At 36.6% G+C, this 22,322-nt stretch overlaps 1 protein-coding gene across 7 annotated transcripts in view; it reads right to left on the reverse strand.

The window, feature by feature from the left end:
• Window positions 1-1,299: 1,299 nt before the first annotated feature.
• The window catches only part of sorbs2a (sorbin and SH3 domain containing 2a), a 48,385-nt gene continuing 27,362 nt past the window's right edge, over window positions 1,300-22,322 (reverse strand). For 4 of the 7 annotated variants that reach the window (XM_026269550.1, XM_026269514.1, XM_026269558.1 and 1 more), the window contains 19 exons: window positions 21,114-21,234; window positions 20,387-20,562; window positions 19,457-19,523; window positions 19,304-19,354; window positions 18,482-18,686; window positions 18,136-18,250; window positions 15,897-15,980; window positions 14,024-14,080; window positions 12,501-12,547; window positions 11,871-12,046; window positions 9,748-11,430; window positions 8,687-8,748; window positions 8,346-8,443; window positions 7,458-7,572; window positions 7,242-7,370; window positions 6,954-7,124; window positions 3,800-3,837; window positions 3,594-3,700; window positions 1,300-3,408 (listed from right to left, as the gene is read on the reverse strand). In XM_026269550.1, coding sequence (XP_026125335.1) covers window positions 3,347-3,408; window positions 3,594-3,700; window positions 3,800-3,837; window positions 6,954-7,124; window positions 7,242-7,370; window positions 7,458-7,572; window positions 8,346-8,443; window positions 8,687-8,748; window positions 9,748-11,430; window positions 11,871-12,046; window positions 12,501-12,547; window positions 14,024-14,080; window positions 15,897-15,980; window positions 18,136-18,250; window positions 18,482-18,686; window positions 19,304-19,354; window positions 19,457-19,523; window positions 20,387-20,562; window positions 21,114-21,234 — 3,564 coding nt within the window. In that variant the 3' untranslated portion in view covers window positions 1,300-3,346. The remainder of the gene's footprint in view (window positions 3,409-3,593; window positions 3,701-3,799; window positions 3,838-6,953; window positions 7,125-7,241; window positions 7,371-7,457; window positions 7,573-8,345; window positions 8,444-8,686; window positions 8,749-9,747; window positions 11,431-11,870; window positions 12,047-12,500; window positions 12,548-14,023; window positions 14,081-15,896; window positions 15,981-18,135; window positions 18,251-18,481; window positions 18,687-19,303; window positions 19,355-19,456; window positions 19,524-20,386; window positions 20,563-21,113; window positions 21,235-22,322) is intronic. The other 3 variants (XM_026269522.1, XM_026269531.1, XM_026269537.1) reach the window with 3 other exon arrangements.

A 22,322-nucleotide genomic window follows, 5' to 3' on the forward strand; every position in this document is an offset into this window, starting at 1 on the left:
CTCACAGGCACATTCTTCTATTTCCAATCTGGATCTCGCTGTATTACACGTTTAGTTAAGAAGAACCTTGTACAGTTCTTCATTTTGACATATTCTCCTCTTGTGTGGCCTATTTTTACTCTTCCACTCTGTTGTTAAACTCATGACAGCAGACATGGATCAAAATGCAAACTCTTCTGTTTTCTTCCATTGCTTTTCTCTGACTCAAACTGTTGGGCTCCCTTCCCTACTCATCTTATCCAGTCCATTCCTACAGTACATCTTCTGGCTCAGTCCACTTTAAGTATATGAAAATAAATGACTGAACTCTATTATAGTACAAGTGTATTTTTCTTTAACAACAATGTAACCCCAAAGGAATTGCCAGAAACAGATTTCAACACCTGAATAATTTATTCCATAAAAGGTTTTGGGGGATATGGCCAAACACAATAAAAGTCACTGACAGTAAACCAGATCCTTATCTTTTTTTTTTTTTGGCTACAGCTACTGAACTAACAGCTTGACCAGTGTGTTCACAGGTTACACAAAATTAATACTCAGCATTAAAGTGATGGTAAAGACCTACTATTTCAAATAAACCCTGTTCATTTGAACTTTCTATTCATCAAATAATCCTGAAAAAACATATCACTGTTTCCACAAAAATTTTAAGCAGCAAAAAATATTTATAGCGCATTGCTAATAATAAGAAATGTTTCTTGAACATCAAATCAGTGTATTGTATAAGTATTAGATTTCTGAAGGATCATGTGACAGCTTTTCCATCGAAGGAATAAATTACATTTTAAAATATATTAAAATATAAAATAGTTGTCTAATATTATTTGACAATAATACTGTATTTGCTGCATTTTTGACCAAATAAACACAACCTTGGTGAGCATAAGTAGCTTAAATAAAAAAATAAAAATCATACCTGCTGCAACTACCAACAAAAACATTAACAAATTTAATACAAATGCATATTGTTGTGGTTTTATCATTAATTTCTATCAGTGAAATGTTTCCCTCAAGTGTGCCTGTTTTGACTTTACAATAAACAACAACTGCATTAATGTTTCTTTCTTCTATTCTTTCTCTCTCTCTCTTTTAGGAGCAACAACAACAACAAAAAAACTAAAAGGGTGGCAAAATACTTGAAATTAATATAAAAATTACAATACCAATGTTCAAATATCAGAACCGGAGGCAACAGGTAAACAGAGAGGCTCAGATAAATGAGCAGAACTGTATTGGGTGCAGAACAAAAAAAAAGAGCAGAGACAGAGGGAGAGAGACAGAAAAAGAGAAATTGGGGGAAGTTAAAAAAAAAAAGCTTTATTTGAAAGTGAGCAGGTTAAACTCGATTCTCTAAAGCTCACCAGCTCATCAATCACACGTCAAATAACACTATATGTTATTTAGTCAAAAGGCTGAGGAAAAAGGCAAAAATATCCTCCAATCCACTGTCTTTAGTAGAGCAGAGTAGTTTGCAAAAAGTGACAAAATATCTTCTGACTCCGTTTTGTCTTTACTCGGTGCTGAAAGAAGTCTTTTAACAGTCCCCAAGATATTCTTTGTCTATTTTTTTTGCATTCATTTTCTTTCTTTTTTTTTTTTTTTTTGCACCAAAGATGTTAAATAAATTTGGCACATGGGATGAAATACAAAGATTTTGTGAGAAAGGAAGGGCTTTATAATAAAAGTGAAACTCATGTACAATACAATACAAAAGCACATATAAAGTATCAGCAAACACAGCCATGAAGCTGAAAAAATGCAAACAGTGTGATTAGAATATTCTAATGCTGAAGTGTGTCATTTCTGCATATTAAACACAGTTGCAATTGTTTTCAGACAGGTTTCCTTCCCATCAGCCATTGGTCAGCCAAACAGAAAGCCCAGCCCCAAACTCAAACGACTGGTTGTGCTCAAATGAACAAAAAAAGTTTCCTCATAGCTCTCTGCATATTAAGAAACAAAATATTTCATTGCTGACATTCTTACACACTTCAACCTTAAAGAAAACAAAAACATTTACAGACCTAAGAAATGTCTAAGGTGCTTTAAGTTTGCTATGCTATACCCTTTTCCATATACTGAATATACGTATTTGTAAAAGCTGATGCAACACAAGCTATATGCTTTCAGATGAGAACACAACAAGTGATACAGAAAATACTGATATACAAATCCTTCAAAAACCAAAACATTTTGAACGTCAGCCAAGCATACAAACATTCATCAAAGACCAACAGCTCTCTCTATTGCATTTTATGATTGCAATTTTAAAAGAGTGAAACTCATTAAAAATGTGGGAGATCAATTGCATCATTTAAGTTTTATATCAGAGATCAAACTTTCACAAAAAAAGGAGAAAATAATGCTTTAGATAAATTAATTTAGGTTAACAAATAAAACAATTAAACATCATAGCAGGCTCACCTTTATGCATTGTTACCATTCATTAATAAAACAAGCAATGACTGAATATTAATTTACATGATTTTATACTGTTTTAAAGGCGGGTGATTCACTCACAATTCTAAAACTGAGTCCGTTCATAAAATTCTCAAGTAAACATTAGAAAAAATTTATTAATCAAATATTTGTTACCAAATTCAAGAAAAGCACTTTCTTTTTAAAGATAACTTTTACAAAAACCCACAATGCACTGATAATCATACGAACAGTATCCTATACGAATGATTGCCACTTAGACAATTGCAAAATTTCTCCATGACAGTTATTTTGTAATTGGCAAAAACATTGTTACCGATGCAATTAATGGTTAAAACACATCAGTTCCTATCACTTTTTTGGCCACACACAAGAGGAATGAGCAATTTCATAACTGTCCATGCTATCACATTCAGCTCATTTTCATGAAAATATCCATCCTCATTTATAACCAGTGGTCTCTATTGCTATTAACCTTGCACTGTTTATTACACAACACAGATAATAAAGTTCAACGCTGATGCCTGAGGTTTCTTCTCAGTATCATTTCTACTGATCTACTGACCTTATTCAATACTGTGGAAGCCTGAATCCTCACTGTACTAACTCTGAGCTACCACATCCTGGAAATGAACTAAATGTCAAAATAACAGGAAGAAACATTGTCAGAATAGCAGATGAAGGAACAGAAAGAGACTGTTTGATGGCACAAAAACAAAGTGCTCAAAGTGAAATAAACTTCAGTGGTTTGTCTGTGCGGAGATGGCAGAGCTAAAACTGTTGTGTTTGTGAACACTCACACATATGGACACACACACACACACACACTCAAAGGTGAGGTGCCTCATTGGCCCTACACAGTAGGCACTGGAGTGGCCGTATTTGTGCCATTGTTTCCTCTTTGTTAAAGCGGTTTAACATAGTTTCCTGGAAATGTTCCAAATAACCTGGTTCTCTGAGAGGTACCTGAAAACAAAGACGATTTTCAGCAATACATTTTAAATATCTTTTATTTAACAAACATGTTTTCACGGTATAATGCATAAAAGGTGACAACATAATGTACAATGTACTGAGTATACTATAAGTAAATTTGATAAAGAAGAAGAAAAACAAATTGCAGAGGTGCTGTAGCTTTATAAAAGACGTACCCACAAACCAGCCATCGTCACACTTCTCAGTGACATCAATAACGTCCCCCTCCTTCAGCTCCAGCTCATCCTCATTACGAGGCACATAGTTGTACACAGCTTGAAAGCTAACGTAAAATTAAAATAGGGTTTTCAAAATGTGCTCTTTGTGGTTGGAAATTAAATAAACAACTTAATACAGTATATAAAAATCGAAGTGCACTTACGGCTCACCACCTGAATGCTGAGAATCCTGCATAATTTTCTGAAAGAAAGAGGGAGGAAAGTGTCAGTATAATGTACATGTAACACTTTGCGGTGTCAGAATATCATGCCAAATCCAGACACAAGATGTCAGTCTATAAGTCTTCATCTTCATCACATGGCTTAGAGAAGACCTGTTGTGTTACAACACACAGAGAGAGAGAGGAAATCCACCCATGATGCGACCAGAGAACTATAAAAGGGATTAGAAAGGACTTCATTTCCCAGTCTGCACTGCTGCTAGTTTCACAGCACACTCCATCCTACCCTTCCTGCTCTACTGGGTGATAAACAGGGAGATAAGCAGCGCCTCCTGGTGGAAATAGGGCTACGCGGGGGCTTACCCTCAACCACTTGCCTATAAACTGTCTGCAAGAATCAAATGCAATCAGAGATCAGCATTCTCTTACAAACTCCATCTTAGTTATTCACAACCCCTTTATTCATCTTAATGGCACAAATAATTGTTAATTATCATTTAAGTTTAGTCATTCCAAAATCTTGAATTATTAGGGATATAAGTACAGTCCAACAAGAGATGTATTTATACATAAAAAACACCCTTCTCACTCACACATTTGATACACGCCATATTTTGAAAATGATGCAATGGGGAATATAAAAACTTGTATATCTTGTATATATATATATATATATATATATATATATATATATATATATATATATATATATATATATATATATTTATTAATTTTTTTATTCTCTAGTAACCACCAGCTGTTAAGATATAAAAAGGAGAAAATCTAAATCTAAAATCAATTGATAACTGATAATTTAGTGATATATCTTGCATGGCAGCAGAAAACACGTAAAGCCACCATAAAAGTGGTGTATATGTTCAGCTTAGCTCTGGTCTGCTGTGTGTTTGGAACTATATGAGGGTGTATAAATAATAATGTTTTCATTTTGGGGTGAACTAGCCCTTTAAGACATTATTTCTAACTCTATGTTTCTATTGCATCACAAGCCTTTGTCATCGCCCCTAATTCAAGTTTCTTATGCACACATGTCGACAACATTACAGATGCACATGAACAAGCACCACACAGCAACCCTGAAACCACTGTTTTGTTCATTATTTTTACCTTGATCTTAGGAGATCGAGGCTGTGAACATAGGGAGAGAGGAGAGGATGGAGGGAGAGGATGGAGGGATGGATGGAGAGGGCTGAGTGGAGACAGAGGAGGGAGGAAGAGAAGAGTTGAGGAGTGGAGGAGATCTGGGAGGAGATGGGATGTGATCTGAAGAAGATGGAGGAGGAGATGGAGAGGAGGACGGGGAGGCTGGAATAGTTGGTAAAAGAGGCTGAAAGGAGGAATAAAGAGGAGGATGCAAAATTGCTTCGCAATGATTTGGATCGTAAAAAGCGCTATATAAATAAACTTGATTTTAATTTAATTAAATAGGATTTGTCTTGACCTTTTGAAATCAGATTGAGGTAGACTATAAATATTTCTATTCGGAATCCTTACCATATAACCATCTATGTTTACATATTCAGTATTCAATATTCAGAAGTGTGCCACAGAAATGCCCAGGTCACATTCACCCCAAAAACAATAAAAACACAATAAAGAATAATATTTTGCATTTGTAAAATAGTATTGTCAACACAGTCAGTCTCCTTATATTTTAATCTGATTATTCTCATTATGACTTTAATAATTTAAAATAATACTGTATTGTAATACAGCAAAAAAATATAATAATAATTGTTATTACTTAAAGCTTTTTTATTAGCACTGCAACAAATTCTATGATTATTTTAAATTGAGATATTCACTTATTTTTCTTTTTACAGTAATGAGAATGAGGCTCTACTAAACTGTGGTAAAGAGAATTCTGAGAGAGAAAATAAGCTTTATTACCCTGGAAACAAATGTAAAAGATCTTCTGTTTTCTAATAGCAGATATATTCCCAATTTTTTTTTTTTTTTTAGGTATACTGTAATGTGATCAGGACACTTCTTCATAAATCTTTCCAAGTTATACTTGATCCAGCATAAAACCTGCAATGCTCAAGTAACCACTGTTATTATTTCACATGCAAAGGAGTTAGCTTGTGCATTTACAATAACTATATTTAACTATAACAGTAATTAGAAACTTTAATTATTATTCTAATTCTATGAGAATAGGAAAGTCTAACATCTTTTTTTTTTCAGCTAATGAACGAAAAAACATTGAATCCACCTGTAAAGCATTCGAGCATTTAAAGCAGAAGATGACAGTTATGACCTATATATATAAATGACCTTTAAGGCTTAGTTTCTGTTTCAGAAAAATCTGGACTTCAAAGAAAAACAATTACAAACATGTTTGATATGCCCCCTTTGATTAGGTTATTGAACATGCAAATAATGTTTTGAATATAAAAAATAAGTGTTAAAGTGTTAAACTTCTAAGGTTCTAAGAGTTTTTATTCACTGCACACAACCAGACTGTCATGCTTCTTTCATACTGCATGTTCTACCTCTTTTTTTGAAACAGTCTCCAAGCCTGATGTGTTGTTTGTTTCATCGTCCTACCTTTGTATCAAGCTTTGCTCCTTTACATTAATATCTTTTAAGAACGTTTTACCATCATGACTCTTTTGTTCCATTCTTAACAGCTCTTGATCATGGTCTGTGATCTGATCTATTGCTGTCATTTTATCTCTGTAGAGATGTTGATTGGAACACAGGGAAATATTCGAGGACTCTGAAGTGATTGGTCCTTGGCTAGGAAGAGGGGAGCATTCTTTTGCATCCACAAAAGGGGAAAGGTTTTGTGGCTGTGTGAAACTTTGCACAAGTAAAGCAGGGGATTGGGGGCCTGTGTGGTGTAGATTGCAGGGTAATGGGGGAGGGGTGAGTGGGATTGGACTGCCACAGGAAGATGGGTAAGTGGTGGAAACTCCCAAAGTGAGGGACAGCCATTCATTTGTGACAGTTTGAAGGTGTGTCCAAGTGGCAAAATCAAGACATTGCAAGTGGGAGGGCTCTGTATTGTACTTAAGCAAGGGAAAAAGAAAGCAGGAATATTTATAAACTTAAATAATGTCTGTAGGACAGGCTTTGTTGGTGTGATGGTCTAAAACTGGTGATAAAGACTTACCTTATGTGCCTTATATGTGTGCGTGTCTCCAGGGTGACTGGGGCTCTTGGAAGGAGAGCCCTTGATCACATCAACATAGGACACAGGGAAAATGCCCTGCTTGTTTGAGCCAGGAATCTTTCCTTCATACCAATTCTGATCCACCTTTCTTAGAAGGATCACTCGCTCCCCCTACAACAAAAACATGCATGCTTTAAATACATGATTCGGGGAGGGGTGAGTTAACAAGTGCATTTTATAGAGCTCCAAAGATGGTAGAGTGTAATATACGTAGGGTTTTACACTTGCCTTTCTAAGAGAAAGCTCCACGTTAGTGTCAGCAGTGAAACTGTATCGTGCTTTGGCCTCTCCCATCTCTCGAACCTGAGCTGGAGGAGGAGGCCTGACAGGCTGCTGCTGCTCTGGAGATGCGACCTTCTGAAGGAGAGAATTAGAGAGGGAATGTGATTAAGTGTGTGTCAGAGTTTGGTTTAACTACTGAACATAGGTTATTTTAACACTGACCTCAACATAAGAGATGGGGAAAATCCCAGTCTGTCCTCTGTGTTCCCCCTCGTACCAGTTACTGTCAATTTGTCTGATGATGTTGACAGCATCTCCTTTCTTAAAAGAGAGTTCCCTGCAATATGCAGCAAACATGCACATAGTAAAAAGAACATGTAAATCAGTGATGCACCTGAATTGACCTTCTGTAGCGCTCACATTTCTACATTTTCTAATGATGCAACCAATAACTGATTAAACTATTTACCAATTCCAGTAATTACAATTGCTGATAACCAAAAAGAAAAAAGAATATAATAATATAATATAATATAATATAATATAATATAATATAATATAATATAATATAATATAATATAATATAATATAATATAATATAATATAATATAGTTGTCCTATACACTGTTGTAGCTTTTAAATCTTTATTTAATAAGAGAATTTAGGTCTAAAACATTCTGCAGGCATTGCAAACACTTATTTCTTAAATATTTGCTAATTACAAGAATGCATTTTTTCGAAAGTATTACCCAATGAATTTGGTAATATGCAAAATTCAGGCTGAAATTCATGGGCCTTGATATTCTTTAATGGTTTTATTAGCACGGCTTTTCATGCAAGCTGACACGTTCATGCAACGACATCTCACGGCTCAATTGCTGATGCAGAGACCAATTTGACTTAAAGCAAGTTAATATGCATTTGTGCAAAAGCAAAAACTGCAGCATAAGAAAATGCAAAACAATGAAAAAAAAAATGCTTTGAATGGCTAGATAAGAGTAAAATATAACACTTTTACAAACAAAAAGCTGACACAGCACCTTAAAGATTCAGGGAGATGCTGTGATATTAGCATGCGCCAGACAGAGTTTCTCAGAGTTTTATACTCACTTGGCAGACTGAGCTTTAAAATCATAAATAGCCCTGGTAGACTGTTTCTGATGGAGGAGAGAAGACAATATAAGATAGGTCATCTGCTTAGAAGAGACCTACAAAGCAAGCAAAAACACCATCAGCTATCCAACATAAGCACAGCTAAGCCATATATTCTGAGACCTTAATCAAAATGAAGGTGACAGGGTCATGGGATTTATGGCAGAGCAGAATAAGGATTCAGGATTTAAGATCACCTTACGCTTATTCACTAATCAATGATTTTTTCCCCTGCAGGTTTCAAAACATTGTTCTAATAGTTCGTGTAAAAATAGATATGAACAAGGCAGCATTTCTACCTCTCTTTCTGGCGTGGGTCTTCTGCTCTGTGGTGTGAGACGTCCTGTATCAGAGCCCTGATCTGTGGAAGCACGGACAAGATGTCAACAGATAGAAAACACTTGTGTTCATGGTGGCACCACATGCATTCCGCTGGTGTCAAAATAATTTTTTGAGACAATTAAAAAATGGCAAAAAAAATTTCAGGTCAAACACAAAAGGATGGATGATCCGGATATACACAGTATGACATAAAAATGGCATGCAATTGACATAAAAAGGACCCAAATGTATCACAAAACACTGTATTCAGTAAAAACTAACATTCAAAATACATAAAAGAAAGCAAATAATTTGATTTATAACAGTATTTCATACATCAGCAAAAAAAAAAATATATATATATATATAAAAACAATGGCAAGGTCACAAAATCAAAAGGAAAATTTCAGCTTAGTTAAACACATCATGCATAAATACCAGACGGACAATAGTTGCAACATGGATTGCTAATACTTCTTTTCCACTTGTAACATTGCATGTAAACAGCATGGAATGCAGTGATGAAACTGGCATAAAGAAAAACATCTCCCATGTACTCGTAATTAGTTTATTTGTGAGCATTAAATGCTAACTATAAAGTAAAAATATACAGATATATATATATATATATATATATATATATATATATATATATATATATATATATATATATATATATATATATATATATATATATATATATATATATATATATATATATATATACTGAAAGCAGATTTTTGTCCCATTTTGTTCCACTTTCCTGAATATCCCAAACAAACTGTGTTGATTCCTTCATGTCTGGATCAAACTCTCTGTTTCAGTATATGAATATAGGACTCTAAATAGTAAGATCTCTTAAAGATCTAATTCATTCAAGTAGGACACTAGGTGCCTTGCTAATAAAGCATTCTGATTAGCTGGAAAAGAAGTGAAAGCCCTTTCAAGTTTCCGCTAGGGAACGTTTGAGGTAATGACATGAGGATTTGGCAAAAATGATAAGAAACAGAACAAAAACCCTAGAGAGCTAATGTAGCACCTGAGTAGGAGTGCACATTAGCATTAGCATTATGCTGGTTGTTGTTGGACGCGTCGGCATGGTGGTTTTGCTGTTGGTAGGAGGCACATTGGTGGGCTCCATGATAAGGCTGGTGGACGTGAGGCGAGGAGGGGGAGCCGGACCCTCTCTGAGCCCGCAAGGAGGAGCTACGCTTGGGCACGTCTGGTATCAATTCCTCTAATAACCTCCGCAATATGCTATCATCTGGCATGCTTGCTGGTCCCTGCCCCTTTTCAGCCCTTATGTGGTCATAAATGTCCTGCAAAGCTGCATCTAAAGCCTCATAAATTGCAGTTTTGGATTTCGACCGACCGCTCCTGCAATGTCGTCGTTGGGTCGGCGGGGAGCCTGGTTTCCGGCGGAAAGGCACAGGGCTGACCAGGAAGGCCAGTTTGGAAAGGCCTGTCTCACTGGGTGACTGCTGGGCAAGAGGAGATGTAGAGGCAGGGTGGGACACCTGCTGAGCCCTTTCTTGTTGTCGCTCATGTTTTAGCATGGTGGTGAATCGTGTATAGGATGCTGGACAGCGACCCTTACATGAGCTGATGAGGTGACGGTGCTGGTAACCTTGACTCTGACCGACACTCTGGTGCACGTGATGGTGGCGATGGTAACGGTGTCTATGGTGATGGTGTCCATGATGGTGATGTTGCCCGGAACCGTAGAAGCTCTCTGAGGAGGTAAATGAACAGTGATCCAGGTCGCTTTCGCAACACACTGACGATCCTTCGATGTGGATGTCGCTCATTTCGGAGGCACAGGCGTCCTGCTCATTGTCCAAGTAGTCTTGATGCCTCAGGTTCTTCCCATGAATTGGCACCAGGCTACTGCTGTCTGGTCCCGGTTTTGGGTGTCCCTCAGGGGGACTTCGAGCCCTTTCTGGAGGATCCTCTTCCTCTAAAAGTGATTCCACAGAAAAGCGTCGTTTGGGACAGCTGATGGCACTTGAGGACCCTGGTGTTGTGGTGCCCGAATGAGCATTTTCGTCACCGAGGTCCGGCATTGACTTTGATTTCTGGATGAGCTGTTCATATTCTGATATAAGGTTTGGGACCATGTGTTGAGGTACCTCATTACCGAAAGGTGCCCAACCATGGAGGCTGTGCCTCTGTTGCTGCTGTAGCCGTTCCAGCTCGAGGATCCGTGCACGTACAGAACGAATCACCTCTGAAGGCAACAGCTGCTCACGGTCTATGTGGTGCATTTTCTTGTACAGCTGAAGGAAACCTGGAGAATCATGTGGCATCTTACGCCGGTGATGACGGCGCCCCCTGGGAGATGAGGTAAGGCTTTTTACTTGAGGCGTCTGAGGAGCATCTTCATCGAGCAATGAACCTGCACTTTCAGAGCGAGTGGTAGTCACAGAAGTGGACGCTCTCCCATCATTACTAGCACCATGTCCATCAGACAACAAATCATCACAGCTGAGTGATTTGAGCCGTGGTGATGACGGAGTCATGACAGATTCATCGTCAACACTACTCCAAGTCTCTGCAGCTTCATGTCGGCCCACCTGCCAACCGTTCTTGAAGCAGATGGATCGCTTGGAGCCAGGCCAGGTTGGTGTGGAGATAGTGAGGGAGTCTGAGGAGAGACGAGAGGAAGGGCGCTCCATACCTGGAGAGCTCATACAGGAGGAGAGTGACTCACTAGCGTCTCCAGCTGTGAATTAAAATAACATCCAATGCAGCATGACAAAGAAGAGACAGGACAGCTGGTTAGTGAGCGAGAGAAAACAGGTATCAGTACAAGTTACAGGAAGTCAGAATGTGTCATTAAATTTATTACAGAAAGGGGACAACTTACAGACTCACATCATAATGATCTTATACAAAAATTGTAAGCTTTTGCTAGGAGTAAGTCTAACCATCAATGTGACCATCTAATGGTGGAACAAAAGAAGCAAGTTGTTTCGGTTTTATGGCACAAATCAGACAAAACATTCAGATAGAATGGTAACAGAACAAATCCATCAAAATAATGCAGCATTAATCTAACATGCCATTAGGCATCGATGCATAATCAAAACGTCTTCAGCAACACTTGATCAGTCTAACACCTTCTGTTCGCATTTGTAGTTGTGTGACCGTGTCTGAAATTACCTTTGGGTCTGGATGGTGAGGAGGGGGAGGAACGTATGGTGGGCTTCTTCAATGTCTGTGCTTTATTGGAGTCTAGTGGGCGGGAAAATACTTGACTGGCATTCTGCTCACTTCCTGTGTTGGCTTGAGTGACAGATGAATCCGACTTTCGCCTCTTCCTGTAGTCACTTGCAGAACTAAGAATCCCCCAAAATAATAAAGAAACGTTTATGGTTTTGTAAAATAACAGTGTACAATACAAATAACTAAACCATTTATGGAAATGGAAACAGCACCCCAAAATGGCTCAGCTAGTGGACAATATCTCTCCGATTGCAGGGTCTTCTACACATTAAACAGTCCTAAATAAGGTTTCTCATATCCTAAACAGCAAGTGACACTGAGCTGAAGATGATTAGAGAGGAGTAGGAGGTATACAACACTTAATACTCTGCATGCGATGTCAAATTCATATATACACACACATTGATAAAAATAAAAAGTGGCAGAGCTTTAAAAACATGCGTTAATTAAAATGAGACTGAGGATGCTCGGGTTCTGTCCTCCAATGGATATCCAATAGGCATCTCTCTAAAAAAATTCAAGAGCCTGAGTGTGAAAAGCTGGTTTAAGAGTGAAAGGGGAGCTTACCTTGAAGGTGCATCAGGTCGTTCGGAAGGCGAGAGATAGAGGGATGACTGAAAGAGAGAACACAACAAAAGAGAAGAGTGAGAACCATGGGAACAAAGAGGCGTAACACTCCCGTGCCGCGCCACAATCAAAACCTTCCCCACCCCCGCATGCGCTGTCATGACCAAGGGTTCCACATCTCTCAATCCCACCTTGAAGGATTATGAAAATTAACTTTGACCTCCTGCGAGAATAAAAAAGCGCCGGGGCCCCACAGTAAGCAAGACCCCAACAAAAGCCAGTGAACAAAACAGTACAGATCCAGAAAAGCTGCACGTGGCACAAGGTCAAAAGAAGCCGTGTCTATTATGTTGTCCAAGATCGCCACGCCTCCTTTCCTTTGACACAGCCTGGGGTGAATTACAACAAATCTGAGCACAATACAGCAGTCCCTGGTGTTCATTTTGGCTTATTCATTCGACTTGGATCAGGGACAAGAAAGAAAAGCGATTACTGACAACACAGCATTTTTAACACACCGATGCTGAACCTAGGTCAGATAGCAAGACAAATAACAAGACAATCCAAAGGCACAGAAAAAATGCAGTATTCAGTATCACATTTTAAAATAACAGACCTAAAATAAAAAAAAGAAAATTCACAACACAAACATGCACATAAACACATTCATTCAAACTGTAAGAGAAACAATGAAATGATAAAAATCATGTCATCATTTACTTACCATCATTTCATTCCCAACCTTTTTGATTTTCTTTCATATGTGGAACATAATTTAGGATATTCTCAGAAATGTCTCCGTTTTCACACAATGGCAGCCAAACTGAAGTCAAACAAGTTTGGTTATCAACCTTATTTTGTGTTTTGTTAGAAAGACAGGAAATCATTCAGATTTGGAATGGCATGAGGGTGAGTACATGATGACAGACTTTTCATTTTTGGATGAATTATCCCTTTAGAATGGAAAAACATAAATAGCAGAGAAAGAAAACCTGGCTGTAAAATAAAACACACGAAATAACAATCTGAACAATTTACAAAAAGCACAAAATGCATACAGTATGTGGGCATTTAATAGTTTCTATATTTTTCAGTAATATATTCATCTGCCACTCTAGGAAAGCCTCAAATAAAGTGACTCTTCTCATATGAACTAATTGTTTCACATTTAGTTTTGTATTTGTTTTATTGAAAAGGCTGTTTGTATAGTTTACATGGCTCATAAATTACTAGTAAATCTGACAAATAATTACAAAGACAAGTAACACGTGAAATTTCTAATTTCAAACACTGCACAAATAGTATTTAATTCTAAAACATTCTCAAATCATTTTTAACAGTGTGTGGGTCAAAATGTTTTGCATTCGCCATCTTGAGAATAAATGATGGGAGAGGAGGAAAACTGAAGGGAAAGGAGAAAGACGGAGATAGTAGATGATAAGTGAAAAGCAGAACAGCAAATTGCAGGATGAGCAAACACCAGCAAAGGATGCATGGATGGATGGACAGGAAAGTAGATTTACCTGTGCCACAGCATGTGTGGAGTAGTCAGGATTATAATCCAACCTCTTTTTAGGAGGCTGGATGCCCCGCCACCCGAAAGAACGAAGGAACGAACAGCATAGAGGTGAAGGGATGAAGATGAGGTGGAGAAGCAGGTGCATCATGGAGGAAAAGACACATGTGGAGAAAGTGACAACATTAGGGCATGGAGAAACAGAGATCTCACAAAACACACACAATGCACACACAAACAAAGTGTGAATACTAGTGAACCTAAGTTTGTTGAGAGTAATCGACTATACAAGTGCCCACACATGCTTTATACCTCACACAGACTGACGCTTGTGTGTACATACTGTATAATACACACAACGGTGAAATTACATAAAGGTTTCACACATATTTCGCTTGTTTACACATGGTGGCAGCAAACTCAACCAGTAAACAAGCAAGGAAGAGTGTGATCTATAGTAGCTGGAGGACCTGTGCATAAATATCTTATTTATGAACATAGAGTGGCCTTCAAAATATATGAACATGTTTATGAATTTTAATTCTTTAGATAAAATAAAATAATAAAACAAATTAAACTTTGGAACAAATTACACTCCCACTTAGGCAATCATTTTTGCAGTTACAATTGCATCTGGTCCCAGTGTATATTTAGTTTATGTACAACATTGAAATGTCTGGTATTATTAATATATATATATTTTTTAATGCAAAAGTATTGAACACAATGCTAAATCCTAATAATACAATGCTAAATGCTAAAGGAAGCAGGAACGGGATGAGAATCTGGTTGCAAGTTATCAGCATTGATCTTCTATTTATATTAACAATTTTTGTACTTTTTTATTTTTATTTTACTGCCTCCCTATAAATGGCTTACACTACGTTTGAAGTCAGTAAGGTTTTTTTTTTTTTTTTTTTTTTTTTTAGAATTTTACAAAAATAATATTACTGTTTTTACTGTATTTTTAATCAAATAAATGCACCTTGGTGAGTTTAAAAGACTTTGAATGGTAGTGTAAGATTAGTATTCGTAACTTAAATCACCACAGATATTGAATGTGATGCATCTCCACCAAAATTAAGATTAGTGATCTTTTTGCAAATTTTTCGATGAACCATTCTTTGGTCACCCAATCAAGAATATCTGGTTACATCCTAGTACGGTAGTAAAATACATGCTCAACTAAGTTCGACAACCAGAAATTTCTACGTGCTTTTTATAATTCTGTGTAGTTTATCTGTTCTTTCAGCATTTAGAACTTCTTGAAAGTGAAATTATTCATCTTGAAAAGTGCAAAGTTTATATGTTGGTGTATAGACTAATTACCAATACAGGACCACTGTATTATCCAACATCTGTTCATTTTTAATAAAAAAAAAAGTGTTCAACTTGACTTAATAGTGTTTTCTGCACAGGTTCTGCAGCTATAAGAGCAAGTGTGTGACACTGCAAACAGAGCCAAATCAAAAACACAGTTACAATTTATTAAAGACCACTGCTATTCTTCTAAAGACAACATTGTACCCTGTGATACTTGCTCTTTCGGTGAGTATTTTGAAAACAGAGCATGATTGTTTACTTGAAATATTAGCCTTGGGATTTAACATCAGACATATCATGTGTGTCTAATGCCTGACCCACTCCCTCTAACATATTGTTGTGCAAATTGTTATTGTGATGATGTTAAATGTCATATTTCTGTTTTCAGTGTGCAAATTACACCAAGTTCTGAACAAGTCAGAACTTGAATTCTAAAACTACAAACACACACACACACACAGAAACAGATGCTTGTCATTACACAACAGCATGTGTTTACCGGACAAGGAGATTACAGCCTACAGCATGCCAACCTGCCACAGTCTCTCTCAACTTACCGGCCGTCCAAACTCCAACTCAGAAAAGAATTTAAACCAAGGCTCGTTCTCTAAATCTATGTCATCTGGGTTTAAATCAAATGTCTGGAGCAAGGAGCAACATAGAAAAAGAGAGGTAAGAAGAATAGGAAAAACAATGAGGGGAAAACAGAGATGGAAATCAGGGTTAGGAGGAGCAAAATATGCTGTAAAAACTGGTGAGCAAAGAACAGAGGAGGGGGATGTTCTGGTCATCCACGCATTCTCACTCCCACACATAAAATATGTCAAATTAATAAGACTTAATAGATAAACCACCTAAACATGCCAATTCCATCATCAGTTGCTCACCTTGATGTTATTCAAAACCTGTATGAGTTCCTTTCTTCTGCTGAACACAAATGTATATTTTGAAAAATGCTGGTAACCAAAACAGCTTTGGTTCCTATTGACATCTATTGTTTGGATTAAAAATACAATGTAAGTCAATGGGAACTGAAACCATCTGGTTACCATCTTTCTTCATTTTCAGCAGAAGAAAAAATTCATACAGGTTTGAAATGACATGAGGGCAAGTCGAAGTTTCATTTTTGAGTGGACTGTCTCTTTAATACGTGTTGTGCCTCTCAGTACTGTCCAAAAGGGGGAGACATCATGCTTCTTCCTCTCTGCTCTCTCTCTGAAATCTCTTTCTCTCTTCCTTAAGCTACTGTATGACTGTAGATGCTGAGAAAGCTGCCCACTCATTTTGCCACCTGGGACATCTCCCACTGCCACATCCACTGAGTTTGTGCTGAGGGCAGTGCTGTGATTCAGCCTCCTGACATTTCTGTCTCATTGTTCTCTGAACCGAGCCGCTGGCTATGACTGTGCTGCTTTGTCTGACACCTTTCCAGCTTTCTACATCTGCACTGAAAAAAAAAGGTCAATATCTGTCAAAGGAGACATAAACACTGAGCTAATTCCTCTCTCGGGCAATTATATTTGTCTCGCCTTAGACAAATACAGTAGAATGTGACATTATTATGGGGAGATTGGGACATACTGTATTGCTGGCAACATTTAAACATTGTTTCCTTCATGAAAACCACAGCTGCATGTTTCAGGCTAACCTAATAACTGATTGCTTTCAGTTTTGACCGACTACATGAACTAATACACAAAGGAAAACCACATTGCTTACATTAAGCAAACTCATGGTTGATGGGTTATTATTTGGTCAAACGATCCATGAAACAAAGGGAAAACACAGCCTTAACACATGTCCAGCCAACAGGCCGGAAAATTGCAGTTTGACACTCTAAACAGTGAGTTGGGAATGAGACACCTTCATAAACAGAACTCAAATGACTGTAGCTATAATGAAATAGAGAGTTTTCATAAGACAGGATTGCCATGCTAAAGTTTGGGGTCAGTAAGATATTTTTTTAAAGAGTTAAAATGATAATATTTGAAAATAGTTTTCTATTGTAATATATTTTTTTAAATGTAATTTATTCCTGTGATGGCAAAGCTGAATTCTCTAATCTTTATTGTCACGTGATGCTTCAGAAATCATTCTAATATGCTGATTTGTTGCTCAAGAAACATTTATTCTTATTATTAATGTTTAATAGTTGCTGCTTCGTAATTTTGGGAAAACCATGATAAATTTTTTTCAGGATTTGTTTTTTAATAGAAAGTTCAAAAGAACAGCATGTATTTGAACAGAAAACTTTGTAACACTATAAATTGCATTACTGTCATATTTTTATTCATTTCTCATATCCTTGCTGAATAAAAGTACTAACTAGACTTTTGAATGGATGAGTACATATGAGAGAAATTAATGAAATATAAAACATGTTTAGAAGAATGTTTAAGTTGTTCTTTTCAATGAAATGAAATGGATTCTGTTTAGCTTAAATTTAAAAAAAAAAAAAACGGGTGAAAATAAATCACCATAAAAGTATATTTAAATGGTCCATATGATGTGTGCACTATTTCACTGAATTGTTTTGAGGCCAAATAGATAAACCAAAATTTGTCATTATTTGTGATCAGAAATGAATGGCATCAGTGACTAACGTGTGCACCAGAAGCATCGCCATAAAACCTGTAGGTTTGATTTTGAGTTTAAAGAGACGGCAAGAAAAGGATTGCCTTCAGACCTTAGCAACCTTGACTCTATGTTATGTGTGGATTTTTATAACAGTTTAAATGAAGTTAATGACAAAAAAATCACTTAAGTGTAATGTTTTAACTAAACAAGATCACTCACCGGCCTTTCTTGCTCAAGGATGGAGGATTTGCCAGGCTCATACTCAAAGATGCTCCGTGGTTCTGCCCGGTATTTACGCGTATCCACTTTTCGATCTGGAGGACCCCACTCATTTCTGCAGATGAGAATGAGAATAAGAACCAGTCAGACCAGTCGGACATTTTTTGTGAGTGTAAGATTTACTTTAAAAAAAATTCACTCAGAAATTGCTAGTAAATTTCTATCAATTGTTTACAAAAGAAAGAGCAAGTGACACATTGAATTAAACTAAAAGTGTTTTCTTGTAATTGCACTCCAATAATCTTAGTTTTATTGACAGGCTAGTACATGAGGTCAGGTGTCTTACGGGTCATGGGAGAACTCTTTCTCTCTGTCCAGGTCTCTTGAGTGGAGCTGGAGGAGAGAGGGCATGGGAGGGGGTGGAGGGGGCACGGGGGATGGCGAGAGCTCTCGGTGGGCGACAGTGTCTGGCGTGTCGGAGGTATTTCTAGAGAGGGGCCGGTAGGTGTGCGTTCGAGGGGGCGGGTGGGCATGGACAGGAGGGTAATTGTCTAAGAAAGAAGCACAAATATCATAATAATATAACAGATAAATTAAACAAATATACAGAGGCTTTACATATTTGGCTATAACAGCAAAACATAAAACATGTGAATGTGCACTACCTTTTATACATTTTTTTTTAGAAACATTTATTTTTATTATCAATGTTGTGCTACAACACTTTTTTTTCTTTCAGGATTCCTATAGAATGTTCAAAAGAAGAGCAATTACTTGAAAAAAAAAACACTTCTTTAAAACAATAAAACAATCTTTTGTAATATTATAAATATCTGACAAACTATGCTATATAAACAAATTAAATTCTTTTAAGAAAAATCTTTTAAGAAAAATCTCATTGACGTATTTTATATTATATTAAATTAAGAAAAACAATTTTAGGATACTTTCAAGTTTTTTATCGTTTACTCAAATCAGTTTTTAATGTATATCATTTGTTTATTTCTTATAGAATATAAACATTTTGATTGTACATTGAATTACAGTTACTATATTCTAAAAACACTTTATTCTTACAATACAGACTTCACACAGAATTAAGACTTTTACTACACTTTACATGGATTTTCAGTAAGCAGAAATAGAAGTTAATATACACAGAACTTACCTTTGTTTATGACAGCGTATGTTGTATTATATGAGTCTCCATAGTCATCATCTGGTGAAAAACAGCATTATTAAAAAGAAGATTAAAAAACGCACAAAATGAATACTACAGGATATGTTCTGTGTATACTCCCACTCACTTAATCATACACACCTGCTTTATGAACCATGTGGATCTGTTTGAACATGGTCTTGTACCAGTCCTTGGGTCTGTCCACAGTCTAAATAGAAGCACAAACACACACACACAAACACAGAAGTGGTTGCCTTGTCAGTTTGCTGGTTAAGCGCACAAATAGCTAACAGCATTTTTCATTACCTGACAACCAACAAAATCACTAGAGCACAGAGAAAAAATGAGACAGGGAGTATCATAGTAACCTGCCAGGAATGTTCTCTTCTGCTCACAAACACACACATTCACAGACAGTCTGAACTGCTGAGAGCTCAAAAGCATTCCTCTAACCACAATACGAGGATCAAATGTCAGAACAACTCAAACACAAATCAAGAAAAAAATGCCCTCAATACAGATCATTAACAGCGGATTTAAAACTGACCAGTGACATTCAGGCAGCTAGATGTCATACTGAGTGATGGGTTTTGTTCTGTTCAATATATTTTATAATAAACAGTTAATGTATACTGTTTCTATAACACGATGCAACAGTTATGGACAGACAAATTACTTGTCTGTAAACTTAGCTGATTATAAATGTAGCAGTCATAACTTAAATATGTCACTACAGGAAATGACTTTGAAAAGTCATTGTGACACCAGTAATGACAACTGTGCATACATTGTGGTACATATAATAAACTCTCAAGTTTGCTATAATGAAACATAGCTGGTATATAACAAATCAGCATAAAAAAAACACACAGAAAAATGCACAGGGTTTAATTTTAAATAATTTTCACTATGAAACTGCTAGTAAATTTCAACCCCAGCAAGTATCACTAAATACAGCATGCATTCTTTAAGTAGAAAGACTGAATTAGGATTTCTTGTAAAACATACTTGATTTTTTATTTTATCTTATTTAAAACTAAGATTTTATATACATATATGGATATCACTTACCGTTCGGATAGCGATGGGAATGCCTGACTCATCCACTGGTCCAATGCCTTCGTAATGGGGCGCTTTTAGGATGGACACCTTCTTTTCTTCCTCTGAGAAACGAGCGATGGGCACAGAGCTACTGACCACTGTCTGACCAGAGACAACGGTCTCTCTCTTCACTGTCTCTGAACCCTCTAAATGAGAGAGTGAGAGAAAGGTGGGCGAAAGATTAGAAAAAAAGACAAAAAAATGCAGTTTAATTTTTTTTCTGTCCTTTACAATGTATTCTTGTCTAATTGTGACGCCAGTAACAGTCTCTCTCTCTTTCTCTCTCTGTCACTCTCCCTCACACACACACTTCATTGATTACACTGCCATAGATATGGTCACACTGCAGGCCTTACATTATGTTACTGTTAAGACTTCATAGGATGCTAAGATTCATCATAAAGGCAATCAATTGGGAAAATGTCACACTAAGCAATCAGAACCTGCCTTTGACAAAAGCAATCTATAACGATGTCCAAAATTTGTATCAGATGGCATGATCATGCCAATTATTTCATATAGTGTCAGTCTGAAAAAGATATGGTGACAGAAATTGGGAATAGAAACTAAATGGCATGTTAGAGCCTGACAGTCACAGTCAAATCTAATCTAGTAGAGCAAGAAGATTTAGGCCTGAAATAATCAAAACATGGCTTTGCAATACTAGCTAAAGGTGTGTGTGGGACCCTCCACTCACCTGAACTATGCCCCTGCCGGATCTTCACCAGGCCTGGGCTGGGGGTTGGGGGTGGAGGTGGGTACACAGGTGGAGAAAAGGGCCTCTGAGATTGAGAGCTTCCATTCACTGCCATCTGACCCTGGGCAACATACAAATCAGTTTATAAGATATGAACAAGTATGAGTGGGTGACAGCTATGGGACAATAAGAAGTTAGAAGAATGAGAAATACATGACATGAAAGTACACATTAAAAGACAATTTTTTTAATATTACAGATACTCTACAACAAATGTTTCTGAGTAATGTCAATACTGAGGAAAATGCTGTTACAAAAAAGACAAAGGTTGTGATCAGATGTTAGTGTTTCTGTAGAAACATGAGAGGAACGATGGACGACAAATGGAGAGGTAACTGGAAAACTGTTAGACCACATGACAATAAACACTTTAAAAAGAACCTGCAGATAATGAGTGCAGGACAATCTATGTAAGAAAGAGTGTTAACACTGGAATATGTTCCATTATACATTCATATTCCAAAGAAGTTAAAGTGTTCAGTCACCAGAGGCAATAGATGCAAATGTTAATCTCAAACACTCATCATAACAGGCCACAATATCATAGGTCATCATAGGAACCTTTAAACCCACATGAAATTAAAATTCAAGTGAACCCTTTTTCAAACACATTCCTGGACAATTCATTAGTGGTCATTACTCCAAAGAAATGTGTATAATCTTGCCAAATTTGCCAAATCAGCATATTAGAATGATTTCTGAAGGATCGTGTTTATTGTTTTATTGTTTATTGTTTATATATTAAAATAAAAAACAATAACTGTAACAATATTTACAATATTACTTACTGTTGTTGACTATTTTTGATCTAATAAATGCAGTCTTGCATGTAAGGATCTTCTTTTAAAAACACAAAAGATCTTATTCTGACTCAAATCTAGAACAGTAGTGAACATTTCTATATTAATAAACATTACAGCAGCAAATTATAATAGATTTTTTTTTTACCATTATATGCCATTTGTATACAGAAGTTTGAGATATCTACTGTACATAATATTTTTCATCTTCTTCCTAAACTTGCATTTAGGTCTGGCTCTATTATAGCATGGACTATGACCCTTTAAATTCCCAATGAATAAAATAAGGTCACATTCTACAGTTCTACATTATTTCACTTTGAAACATGTCATATTATGTTGACTTTAA

Source organism: Carassius auratus, chromosome 1 (assembly GCF_003368295.1).
Source record: "Carassius auratus strain Wakin chromosome 1, ASM336829v1, whole genome shotgun sequence".
Classification (NCBI taxonomy): Eukaryota; Metazoa; Chordata; class Actinopteri; order Cypriniformes; family Cyprinidae; genus Carassius; species Carassius auratus.